Source organism: Penicilliopsis zonata, assembly GCF_001890105.1.
Source record: "Penicilliopsis zonata CBS 506.65 unplaced genomic scaffold ASPZOscaffold_15, whole genome shotgun sequence".
Taxonomy (NCBI): Eukaryota; Fungi; Ascomycota; class Eurotiomycetes; order Eurotiales; family Aspergillaceae; genus Penicilliopsis; species Penicilliopsis zonata.
The window spans coordinates 671,832-683,615 of NW_019208924.1; the positions used below are offsets into that span (position 1 = coordinate 671,832).

An 11,784-nucleotide genomic window follows, 5' to 3' on the forward strand; every position below is an offset into this window, starting at 1 on the left:
GTACATGAACTGTCTTCGGTATAATGGAGATGTAATAGGAGAGAAAAGGAATGTCATGTTCAGAAAAATACAAAAAGAAAGGGAATAATATGTCAAAACGATAGCACGGGTTCATAGAGTTGCAGTCGAGAAATAGTACTGGTCCCAGAGATATTCGTAGTCTTCGACCACACTACCAACCAGGTCGAGAAGAGGTTTCCCCTTCATCGTCCCAGTCAGACCCTTCAACCAAGACCTGAAACAAATTAGTTGCAACTTCTCAGTAATGCGGATAGTGAAGCCTTACTTGGAGATGTTCTCATAGAATGCGCCACGCAGAAGCCACCACCCCATCGCCCACCCTCGTTTTCTTAATTCCTCGCGCTCCAAACCCGTCAGGCCGCGCAGGCCGCCTGCGACTCTTTCTCTGAACTCTCTCTTGGCCAACTGTCTGCATCCGTACTCCATTCCGAATCCCAACATCCAAGGACGCCAGTCATGTTTGTTTCTGCTCCATCGCTGCATAGCCAGAGCATAAATCAGAGGTCTCAGCGTATAAAGAACCTCGGCTAGTTGACCCTGCCCTGTAACACGGTGCAATAATGCCTTGGGAGATTTGATATCATCAGCGCTAAGAACCTTGGAAATAAGATAATCTGATACATCCTTAACATCCGGTAGGGAGGGAAGCGGCAGTCCCGTACGAGGCATCGTCCAGGTCGAATCAGACGATCGCTCAGTCTCGCAAGAACCCATTCCGTTCCAATCACCGCTCTCTTCTTCAACCGATCGGGGATCAACTTCCCGCTCCGGTAATGGCGGGCTAACCAGTGGTCGATATTTTGTCAGGCGAAGCAGAATGAGGCGACAGATAGCTTTGACAGCCTCAATCAGGACGATGATGCGCCATCGAACCTTTTCGCCACGACGTCGCGCGATCATCTCCCATAACAGCTCGGTATACCTTATCACCTGCAGGGCCAAAGCCACCTGTCTGTATAGAGAGGACTGAGATGCCCAGTACTTTGTGTATCGCGAGTGTGGTGTCGGGGTGGGCCGAGGAACTGTTGACGGGAGTCGCGCAATAACCCGGGACACGAGGGAATCATGATATAACGAAAGAAGTTGGACGCCAGAATGCACTGTTGGAGATCAGGAAAATGTATCTATCAACTATTGTCAAGCAGCTGGTTTTTTGCATACCACATTCTGAAGGCACCTCAGAGTCCCGATATCGTCCTATGGATAACACAGTCAACTTGACGTTCTCCTTCCGAGTATTTCAAGGATATCTCAACCTACCAGGGATAATATATGTAAGCGATCGCAGTGCCGACTCGACTTGGCCAACAGAGCTTGAGTTTTTCGCGACAAAATCCTCATATAGCAGAAGCCATTTGGACGGCTGAAGGAGGTTCAGGGGAATCTGACTCTGAGCTGCACACATAGATTTCATCTCAGAAAAAATGAGTGACCGATCATTAAAGTAAGCCCGCATAAGTAGAACAACTCTATTTAATTTGAACTGTTTCCTTTCCTAAGGGCTGTCACGAAGCGGACTCGAGAAGAGGGTGACGGAGTGGCTAGGTCTTCGGCACGTCACGTCACGGCTGCCAAGAGAGATATACATAGTTACATGCCGAGGTCAACACGAGATAACTGACTAGGCAAAGTTCCAAACTTCCCAGGGGTAACTTGGAATGTATTCCTTCTCAAACACTTAGAAGAGACCCGGGCATTGTTCTTTTTCCCAACTCCGTATAGACACGGATACTTTCAGCCTCCTCAGTCCCTAACACCCCGCCCTGCTTGTGCACGATGACGTATAAGTACGGCCTACGGCAAACTGGGTAACGCGACAGAGCAGCATAGACTCTGTCCTTGATTTGATTATGAGTTCCGCGAGAGCTACTAGCTGGATGAGGTGTCCAGTTCGCCATGGTAACCCTGCACTGTCTAATCATATCTATATATATATAGTCGGCATGTCATCAAAGTAATAGGCAGAACAGAGATGCTTTGGAAGGGCAGAATGAACTATTCGTCTGCAAACTGCCATAGGCCTCCCGGACGCATTGCTTCTTGGCGACGCGCTGTAACCGTCTCGTGTTCAAGTCTTCTCGCTTCCTGACGATCATTTTCTAATTCCTGGGTATCAGGCATCTCCGTACGCCAGAATCCGGGAGGAGAATGTGCGCGTTGATGTTGATGCCGGTGTTTTCCATAGTTGTTAGCAAGAGACCTTGCTCGAGCTTCGAGAATTAGCTTCTTTCGAGACTCCTCGCTAAGCTGATCCAAGGAATGGCTGTCTTTCCCCATATACTCTTCCAAAAGTCTCTGGTCTTCTTCCTGATCCGAACCAGTTTGTGGTTTGAGGCGCGCCATCGCACGAAATACATCCCCGCAGCATCCAGGGCGCATGCAGCCAGCTAAATGTTGGCGCTCGGCTTTGTTGCGGATGACCTGCCCATATGCGAACTCAAGTCCGTTGTTTTGGTCCGGGTTTAACCTGAAGCATTCGGGATTCAGTTCTCGAGGCGAGCGAACTCGAAGAGGCCCATCCTTGGAACATACTAGTAGATCTTGACCGGCGCCTACCCCTTCGGGGCGTCTACCAATGATTGAATCATTTCTCGATTGTGAAGAATCTGCATGTACAGTGCAAGAAACTGTCTTCGGGGGTTCATGATCTTGGTTAACTGAATACGAAGACTCATGAATGAGATCTGCGGGTTTTCTGGGATCGTTGTGATCGTTGAACTGGGCCAATGGCCGTTTCGAAGGCAACGGAGATGCAAGAAGGCCACTCAGCCGTCGATGGACAGAATTATCATCATCAATATTCGAAGGATTTACTGCAGCCGCTTTTGTCGAGGTCTCATTGAGCCTTTCTTGCCCATTATTAGAATAATCTTTCTCGCCATCTTCGGTCATAAAATGAAATCTTGCCGATGCACGACAAATGTCTGTCCGTTCTTTGGTACCAGCAGTCTTGATATTGTTATTGGACATTCGAGCATTGGTGTTGGCTGGCTGCAGTGGCGTGGGACATTCTCTCAACTGCCAGTCAAGTCGTAACTTTTCACTATATCGATTGGCACGTATTTCCTGGTCAAAACTTGAAGCTTCGTGGTCATTTGATTCAGGCTGTTTGCTATGATTTTGATAACCATCAGATATTCGCTTTTTCATTGGTGTCTCAACTGTAATTCCAATATCATCCAGATCTTGCGTTCCAGTAGGAATTGCAGCGCGATGCTCTTGGTAGTTTTGTAGCGAACTCGGCTTTGTCTTTTCACTGGACATAGAAATCGACTCTGGCTTCACCTCTATGGTGCTTGTATGAGGTAATATAGTCGATGGACTTTCCAGATTCACGGTCCGCTTTCTTTTTAAACCGGTTTTTACCTGAGAAGATTCATTGCCATGTGGTGGGATATGTGTTGAATTCCTTCCATCCGGAGAAGAACTATTAAGTGATGTGGAATCCAAAGCCGAACCTTGCTCAAGAGTCGCTCCTGCTGGATCCAGTGTGTTGCTGTCAATTTCCGATAGGGCAACGCCCCCTTTATATGCATGTTGTGGATGTAAAGGCATGGTCTTTGCCCTATCTTCAGGTCCCACTCGACATTCGACTTTCTTCGAAAGCGATTGAGACTTGCCACCAATTTGCTTCTGGACCTCCGGCATTCGGCTGAATTTGACTGTAGTGCCATCAAGAATAAGAGAGAACTCATTGCATTGAACACGTTCGTGCCACTGTTGAAGTTTCTTCTTGCTTCGCTTCGCCTGTGTCTTGAGCTCTTTCATGGCGCCTTCAAGAGTGTGAACTGCATCATACAATGCATGGTACTTATAATGGATGTTTCCAAGCAGATTATACAAATCTAGATTGGAGTTCTTCGAGATATGGCTCTCCCATGATTTAAAAACATTTTGCGGTGCATATTCCTCTGTCACCAAACATGAGCTGCCATTTGAACGCTCAGTGCCTTCAGTCCGAGATATGCTAGGTGATTGGCGACACTGAAAATCTTCGATTTGACGTTCAAGCTCCTTGACTCTCGAGCAAGCTTTGACACGCGCCTCTTCTATCGCGCTGGCGCGTTCTTCGCTTTCCAAAACTCTTGCATCACGAGCAGCAATTTCAGCATGTAGAACTTTGTAAACAGAATCGAACAATTCGTCAAAATTTTTTGAAACGGAGCTGCGAAATTGCTTGAGATGCTCCATAGATTATATAATCTCATCAACGTATGTCAAGAGAAGGTACTCCGTAGCAAGATGTTAGGTACTAGGTTAGTAGGTAACAACAAGGTACCTACTCCGTACTACTCTGTAAGGCAACACCCCCAATCTAACCGGTAATTGGTCAACGGTTGGAAATTCAGTTAGATAAGCCACGCCACTAACTATCTTGGTAACAAACTAGGCGCCAAATACAATTGCATATGTTTGACCGCTCGCATCATTGCCTCATATCTAATCGCCAGTCAACTCCGCCACCGAAATCGAGTCTTCCTAGACCGATGGGGAGTTGAACCGGCACTCAACATGTCAAAACGATGTAGATCTGATTTCGTGGAAGACCTTCCCGTGCAAAAGCGGCTTCGCAGTGCAGGACTCGATAATACTGACCGCCTTTCCTCTTTGAGTGATGAGCTTCTACTCCATATCCTATCCTTTCTTCCAATCCCATCATTGATTATCTGCCAAAGGTATGTCCCCTGAACGTCAGTCTCCGTGTGACAATAGTTTCTAATATTAAGTTCGAAACAGTCTCTCTCGACGTTTACATACTTTGGCTGGAGATTCAGAAATATGGAAAAGGCTCTACTATTCACGATGGGTGTTACCTCGTGCACGTCGATTAGGAACCACCAAAAGCACCAGGTTTCTTCGCTCGAAGATTGAATATTCGCCTAATGTCTCAACTTGGCTAGACCATGGTCATCTGACAGAAGATGGAGTTGTTACGAACTGGAAAAGGCAATATCGTCTAAGACAAAACTGGGCAAAAGGAGCATGCCGCGTCACTGAAGTCGAGCTCGTGCAGTCGCCCGCCGTGCCTCTGAAATTAGTCAACCTCTGCGCAGGTGTCGTTTTCACAGTGGAACACAATAATCTGCTGAAAGCTTGGGTCGCCAAGGATCCGAAATGCTGCCTAGCCAGCATTGCAATTGCAGATCAGGCACAAAGTGTCGTGGCTACCGCATTGGCATCGAATTATTGTCCGCAGGGGAGAAGAATCGAAGTCTTTGTATCATTCCAAGATGGGTCTCTCAATATTTATGATTACGACATCGGGTCCTCGCGGCTCGGGCTACGTTCGTCTTACACAGAAGTCGCAGATGGGCACATTACTGCAATTGCGTCATTTCCCTCATATTTACTAATGGCATCGCGGCATAAGCGTTTGTCACTATATGAGATCCCAACTGCGGTCGAGATCAAGAGCGAGCATCCATCATTCAAATTACCGCGTTTGGTGACCTCTCTCAGGGCCGATAGCATTGTCACGCCAATGGCACTATCAATTCGTGCTGCAGGATCGGGCATAATATCGTCGATTGTCTATAGCTTCTTCCATATCGGATGTGGATGGTCTTTGGGAATTCAGGAGCTCAGCATTACGCCTACTGGGGAGCCTGTAAAATCCCGTCTTGTCACTACCGTGGATTCACAATATGGTACAGGTCGTTCATCCTTACACCCGAATGCGTTGCGAAGTCACGATTCTCCGAGAAATCGTCGTCTTAGACCCCCATCCCACCCAGCTATAATGCACCATGATCCCCCAACCTCAATATCTTATTCCCATCCTTATCTGCTAACCTCCCATGCCGACAATACGCTGACCATGTACCTCGTTGTTTCCAATTCCAACGAACTCTACATAAAGAGCAGCAAAAGGCTTTTTGGCCATACGTCCTCCGTCTCCGCCGTGCAAGTCAGTGACCGCGGTAAAGCAGTGTCTGTGAGCTCGCAAGGAGATGAGATAAGAATATGGGAACTGGAAACAGTCGCGTCGACTTTGAATACCAAGAAATCTCTCGAAGCAGAGAACAGCATACAAGTCAGCCCAGAGAACAAGCAATCCATCAAGACGAGAAGTCTGGATTCAGCAGCCCACACCACTCTGCACGACTCTAGCGAGCCGGGCGAGCCGTTAGATGGTACATTCGTAAAGCCTAACACTCAAGATTACATTGGTTTTGATGATGAGTTGGTACTTTTGCTGCGCGAGAGAGGCATTGATGGCAGAAAGCTTGAATGCTACGATTTTACATGACCTAATCAGGCGTGTCGCGTCAATGTCTCGCGTCAATGTCTTTGAGCTCCCTGATGAATGCAACTGGAGTAGAAGTTCTTCAGTATTCGTGAGCCAATTTGAATCATGAATAAACATGTTAGAGATCTGAACCGGTGCGAGCAAACAATAGCTACAAATACTAGATCATATCTATATATAAGACGTGAGATGGGTAGCTCAGAAGTAGATTATGGAAAGGTTGGATGGGATCATTTTTTTCCTTAGGTACTTTAAATAGGATACGTAACCATTATAGTCATTCGCAATTCAGATCACCTGTTCATTGAAGAAAGACTTCTCTCATTTTTTTCATACCAGAGATAGCCAACCTCGCCCATAAGATAGCGAAGCCGCCATTCAGAAACCACTGTCTGCACCCATGCCAAATTTCCGACCGCAATTTTTCATAGACATGTGCGCATTGAAGATGCAGAATCGAAATAGAAAACTTCGGGGATTCTGCCATGAGAAAGAAAGAATTAATTGAGATCATTAATGGCGGGTTGTTCCTGTGCAGCATACCGTCTCGGATAAATCATTGAAACAGCGTATACTCGAAAACCCCGCTTAGTTAGGGCAGGCGGCCTGGACATGGCCGGGCTGCTTGCACTTGTAGCAAACGCGCTCGCCCTTAGCCTCAGTCGGGCAGTCACGAGAGACGTGGCCAACCTCACCACCTATTACGGTTTCTGTTAGTTCTGAAGAAAGACTCTTAAAATTAGGTAAAGTCGAACTCACAGTTGTAGCACTTCTGGCCCTGGGTGCAGTCACGAGCCATGTGGCCGAATCCACCGCAGGAGTAGCAGGTTTGCTGACGACCACCATAGCCGCCACCGTAGCCGCCACCGTAGCTACCGCCCTGGGAGCAGTTGCGTGCGATGTGACCAACCTGTCCACACTTGTAGCATTCCTGGCCACCAGGGGCACCGCCGGTATAGCTGTCGCCAGCCTGGGGGCATTCACGAGAAATGTGTCCTACACCGCCACAGCGATAGCAGGACTTCTCCTTGGGGGCTCCGGTACAATCGCGGCCTTTTTGCACCATTTGTCAGAAATTTTTACTATATAGAGTGCAAGGCTAGATAAGAAAACAACTTACTGACATGTCCCTGTCCTGCATTCGTCACAACGTTAGAAAAACTTATATGCACATAAAATAGATATTGGAGCCGTACCACCACAGTTGAAGCTGACATTAACTATTAGCAATAGGATCTCATGTTGAGTAAAAGCAGAGGCTTACCAAGTGGGAGTTCCCTTCTTGGGGCAGTCACGAGCCTGTAATTAATGATTCGTAAGCCCTTGTTTTCTAGACAGACGTATGCAGAAAGCTCAAAGCGAGATTGGGTTATATACCTGGTGAGAGGCATCGCCGCCTATGGATTTCAGTGGATGTTAGTAAAAAGACAGTCTTATAGGCTCATCGAAAGACGATGGCGACATGCCATATCAATTCATGGATTGAGGGAATCTCAGGCCCCATGAAATCTTGATAGGCTAAAGCAAGAGGCTATGTGGAAATTTGTATGGTCTCCAAAAGAGACTTTGCAAAGAAGAACAATATCGCAGCAAGGCACGCGAAAAGTCTCATCTGACAGCCTCGACCCTCACAGTATGCAAGCATCACGGGCAAAAAACTCACAGTTGTAGCATCCACGACCTCCGGATTGGTAGTCCATTTTGATTATTTCGACAGTAACGTTGAAGAGATTGAAATTGATGCGGACAGAAATTTGGAACAAATTCGGCAGAAAATGAAAATCAAAACGCGCCAGTGCGGGGAATCGGGGAAATTTCGTGGTTCCTGATTGGAATTTTTCTCGTTTCGAGGCTCTTCATAAGTTCAACCAAGATGATGTCACCTAAGCTCGGCTGCTTCACTCGAGTATTTGCACTCGAGTACTTTTTAAAAAGAAGAAATAGAGGATTTTCATAGGTAGGTATGTATGTCTTGTATGTATACTTAGTTGACTAACTATCCTCTCTACAGCACATGTGCCATCAACCCTAGTTAGTACTAGGTAGTGAGTCTTCCGGCTGCCTTGAAAACCACACAGAAATCCTCTTCTATGAAAATTTGACATTTGTTACAATTTCCCACATTTTTATATACTAGTACATAAGCTCGGATATATGGAGGCTATTATGGAAGACTTTGCCATGTAAATCAGTCTCCATCTCATATCTTATCGCTTTCACGTGGGTTTAATTGTACATTTGATATTTACAATGTCCTAGTCGAGAGTACCAACATACAGAGTAAGGAAATTTTTATCCAAGAATAGTAAAAAAAGTACCAATATTTCAATGATATGAGAATGTATAAGAATCAAATTATACAAATTCCATCTTATAAGAGAATCATCAGATGATATTGGGATACTTCCAGACTCACGAACTGCAACTGCACATCATGGCCCGTTTAAATCGTGGAACATCTCCGCAGAAACGCTCCTCTTCCTCCTTATTAAGACCCCATTGATCATTAAATGGATATAGAGACATCTGCATCACACGATCTAGAACACCCCTGTCATCCTTTTTCTCCACGCGCTCGATTACCTCGTCGAGAATCCAGCCACGGGGAAGAAACTGTCCACAGTCAGCTATTAGTGCCTGGATAACCGATAACCAGCTTCGCATGCTAGAAGGAAACCAAATAACCACTGCGGGAGTTACCTTTGGATTAACTGCTTTCATAGAATCCTGTCTTGTCTTGTCGTCTTTAGGATCCCAGTCTTCCAGAATGCGCAACCTCCATTTACCAAGCCATTGAGCCATGCGTTCTTTGGCAGAGTCTGTAGTACATCCTATACCATTGACACCTTCGTCATGAAAAAATATCGACGATACCGCCTTCCTTTGCTCTTCAGTCTCGATCTCGTTAATAGAGATACTGGACAAACGTCGGAAGAAATGGTTGAAATCAAGCTCCAACGCTTGCATCGTGTCAAGTAGTTCAGAAAACAGCTCCTGGAAATCGCTGTCTTTTTTAGTCTTCAGGCCTAGCCTTCTCCTCATCAGGCGTTCATATTCGTCCATAAACACTGCTTTAAACTCTTCGCCTGTCCTTTGAATGATATCCTCCGCGCGTTTGATAAGCACAGGCGCAAAGGCCTCCGTTACGCCGTCTCGCACGAAGATTTCATCGTCGACCTTGTCACCCGCTCCGATTAACTCCCCTAGTGACTCACCCAGTCGAACTAGGTTCCACCAGATGATGGTTGGTTGGTTTTTATAGGAGTATCTCAACGAATGATCATCATGATTTGGCGTGTACTGTGGATCGAAATCGTCCATGAAAGCAAATGGACCATAGTCGAGCGATAGTCCGTAGATGGATGTATTGTCGGTATTCAAAACACCGTTCATGAACCCATAGGCTTGCCAAGCAGCAACGGTTTTCGCATTTCTCCGAGCTATCTCGCGATATAACCTAGCAAATCGGTTTTCGATCACATCTTCATGCTCTTGGGTTTCGTTCCCAGGAACACCTCGCTGTGGGTCTATCACAGCCCTATGGGACTGCTTATCACGCAAGGCTACAGCTGCTGGGAGCGACTCCCATCCAGGGAAGACATCCTCAGCCACATATGTAGCTAGTTTTCGTGTCAGGTCGCGATCACCTCGTGCACGAAGAATGTCAAAAGATCCAATCCGAAGCCATGTCTCTGCAAAACGAGCTACAATTGCACCCGGTTCAAGACGCTCCCGCAGGACCTTGGATTTCGGAAGAAGGGTGAGAGAAAGCGCACGGGTAGTTGGCACACCAAGTGCATTCAAAGCTATAGATATCTCAGTCAATAAACGGCGGCATAGACGACAAGATCTCAGCTTATTACCTTCTGAAACGATGTATTCGCGAATACTTGATCGAAGCACCGCCTTTCCGTCTGCGAACCGTGAGTACGGCGTCTTGCCAGCGCCTTTGAGCTGAAGCTCGTATCGTTTGTTTGTCTCAGGATTGGTAACCTCGAAGAGACTGATAGCGCGCTGCCCACGTTTGAAATTAGAAATAATGCGACAATTTAATACACTTCAATCAAGCTTACTCCGTCCCCAAGTTGCCCCGCCCACGAACCACTGCCGAACGTTAGTTAAGAGAATGGAAAAAAAAGTCGATGGTGAGACAATGTACAATTGCCAGCCTTTTGTTCCATTAGAAAAAATGCTTTTGATCATGTTTTTCCAATTCACTGACCTCCGTAGCATTGAGCCCATGGGTACACTCCTCCAGCCTGCTCGCTCCAATACAACTTGTTCCCAGAAACCAAGGCCTGAAACTCCGGGGTACTTTCCTCGCCAAGTTTTAGACCAATATCTTCTAATGCTTTGGGGCTGACACCCAGGAGTTTTGTTTCCTCACTTGGTTCCGGGCGGACGAAAGTATACATCGCACCCTTCACCAAGCGGGGGCCTAGGGTCTCTCTAGGAGCATTGTGAGAGACTTCGGGTGTTTCGAATGCAGGATCTGGTGGAAGCTTGGATGTAAATGTGTTTGTCTTCTGGATTTTATCAAGCGAAACCCCGCGCGTTCGATTTGAGATTTGCGATGCCATTTTGGTCAGGTGTCTTTTGTTACACCGTAATTGACGAGGGAGTAAACCTTGAATGAGTAACATAAACTGAAGCTTCTCGGCATATGCGTCGTGCCAGGCTCAGAGTGAGTTGATTATGAAGTATAATGGCTATACTGGCTAGTTATATGAAGAGCCTTCAGGGTGTAAGGCTATGTTTGGTTAATAATGTCGTTTGTGATTGCATATCAGCGAACCTGCCGAGGCTTCCTAAAACTGACTACTTATTAGTTCGCTATAACTAACTAGTTAGTAGCTAAATGGTTAGCTAGTAGCCAAGTGACATCATTATTCTTTAATCAAACTGTCACTCTTTCAGTTAGAATATTCTTTAGGTTGAGTATTTGTTTCTAGATATTTAAATTTATGAACCAAAAAATTATTTTTTTAGAAAGAATAAATACATAAACTGTAACCTAATATCACTATTATAATTTATATCAGTACTAGGTAGTCTATAGAAATGTATAACCAATAAGAACATAAGTATTTAAGCACTGAATAGTGTCTAAAATATACTCAAAATTTTGATTCATAACAGTATTAGTATTTGGTAATTGTTGAAGAAAGCATTGATTATTTAGTATAGATACTTTATAAATTATTTTTATTGTCTAACTCCTAAGAGCCGCTTAGACAATCAGTCATTGCTCCTTTAATAACTATAGAATGTATTATAGCTATCTATATTATTTCTAACATATGAGGTAGTAGAAGATTCCTAGGGAAAGAGTCTCCTCTGGCTGCCAAGCCTCTACTTGCCCGCAGCTGAGGAACTTCATTCCTTTATACCATGACCACAAGAACCCTATTATAGTTAAAGCTCCCTCCCTATCACATCTCATATATAAAGCAAAATCTATTTCACTCAGTGCTCTATATTAATTCAAATATTCTATTCTTACTGATTCCACT

General features: G+C 45.5%; 5 protein-coding genes across 5 annotated transcripts; 1 reads left to right on the forward strand and 4 right to left on the reverse strand.

Annotated features, from left to right (window-relative positions):
• Positions 1-111: 111 nt before the first annotated feature.
• On the reverse strand, positions 112-1,557 carry ASPZODRAFT_135682 (hypothetical protein; the record flags this gene model as incomplete). Its single annotated transcript, XM_022723865.1, has 4 exons — positions 1,282-1,557; positions 1,183-1,218; positions 287-1,121; positions 112-235 (listed from the first exon to the last, which is right to left on the reverse strand). Exons 1-4 carry the CDS (start codon positions 1,424-1,426, stop codon positions 112-114), a joined length of 1,140 nt encoding a protein of 379 aa, XP_022578702.1. The 5' UTR covers positions 1,427-1,557.
• ASPZODRAFT_135683 (hypothetical protein) lies at positions 1,557-4,266 on the reverse strand. Its single transcript, XM_022723866.1, has one exon. The coding sequence runs from the start codon at positions 4,210-4,212 to the stop codon at positions 2,017-2,019; it is 2,196 nt and encodes a 731-aa protein (XP_022578703.1). The 5' UTR covers positions 4,213-4,266; the 3' UTR covers positions 1,557-2,016.
• Positions 4,267-4,443: 177 nt separating this feature from the next.
• ASPZODRAFT_122598 (hypothetical protein) lies at positions 4,444-6,602 on the forward strand. Its single transcript, XM_022721327.1, has 2 exons — positions 4,444-4,697; positions 4,759-6,602. Exons 1-2 carry the CDS (start codon positions 4,534-4,536, stop codon positions 6,269-6,271), a joined length of 1,677 nt encoding a protein of 558 aa, XP_022578704.1. The 5' UTR covers positions 4,444-4,533; the 3' UTR covers positions 6,272-6,602.
• Positions 6,603-6,859: 257 nt separating this feature from the next.
• On the reverse strand, positions 6,860-7,971 carry ASPZODRAFT_145306 (hypothetical protein; the record flags this gene model as incomplete). Its single annotated transcript, XM_022725093.1, has 6 exons — positions 6,860-7,003; positions 7,182-7,324; positions 7,392-7,406; positions 7,536-7,601; positions 7,649-7,668; positions 7,904-7,971. 6 exons carry the CDS (start codon positions 7,969-7,971, stop codon positions 6,860-6,862), a joined length of 456 nt encoding a protein of 151 aa, XP_022578705.1.
• Positions 7,972-8,557: 586 nt separating this feature from the next.
• Positions 8,558-11,066, reverse strand: ASPZODRAFT_135687 (hypothetical protein). Its single transcript, XM_022723867.1, has 6 exons — positions 10,494-11,066; positions 10,431-10,440; positions 10,345-10,375; positions 10,135-10,285; positions 8,972-10,077; positions 8,558-8,884 (listed from the first exon to the last, which is right to left on the reverse strand). Exons 1-6 carry the CDS (start codon positions 10,849-10,851, stop codon positions 8,684-8,686), a joined length of 1,857 nt encoding a protein of 618 aa, XP_022578706.1. The 5' UTR covers positions 10,852-11,066; the 3' UTR covers positions 8,558-8,683.
• Positions 11,067-11,784: the final 718 nt, after the last annotated feature.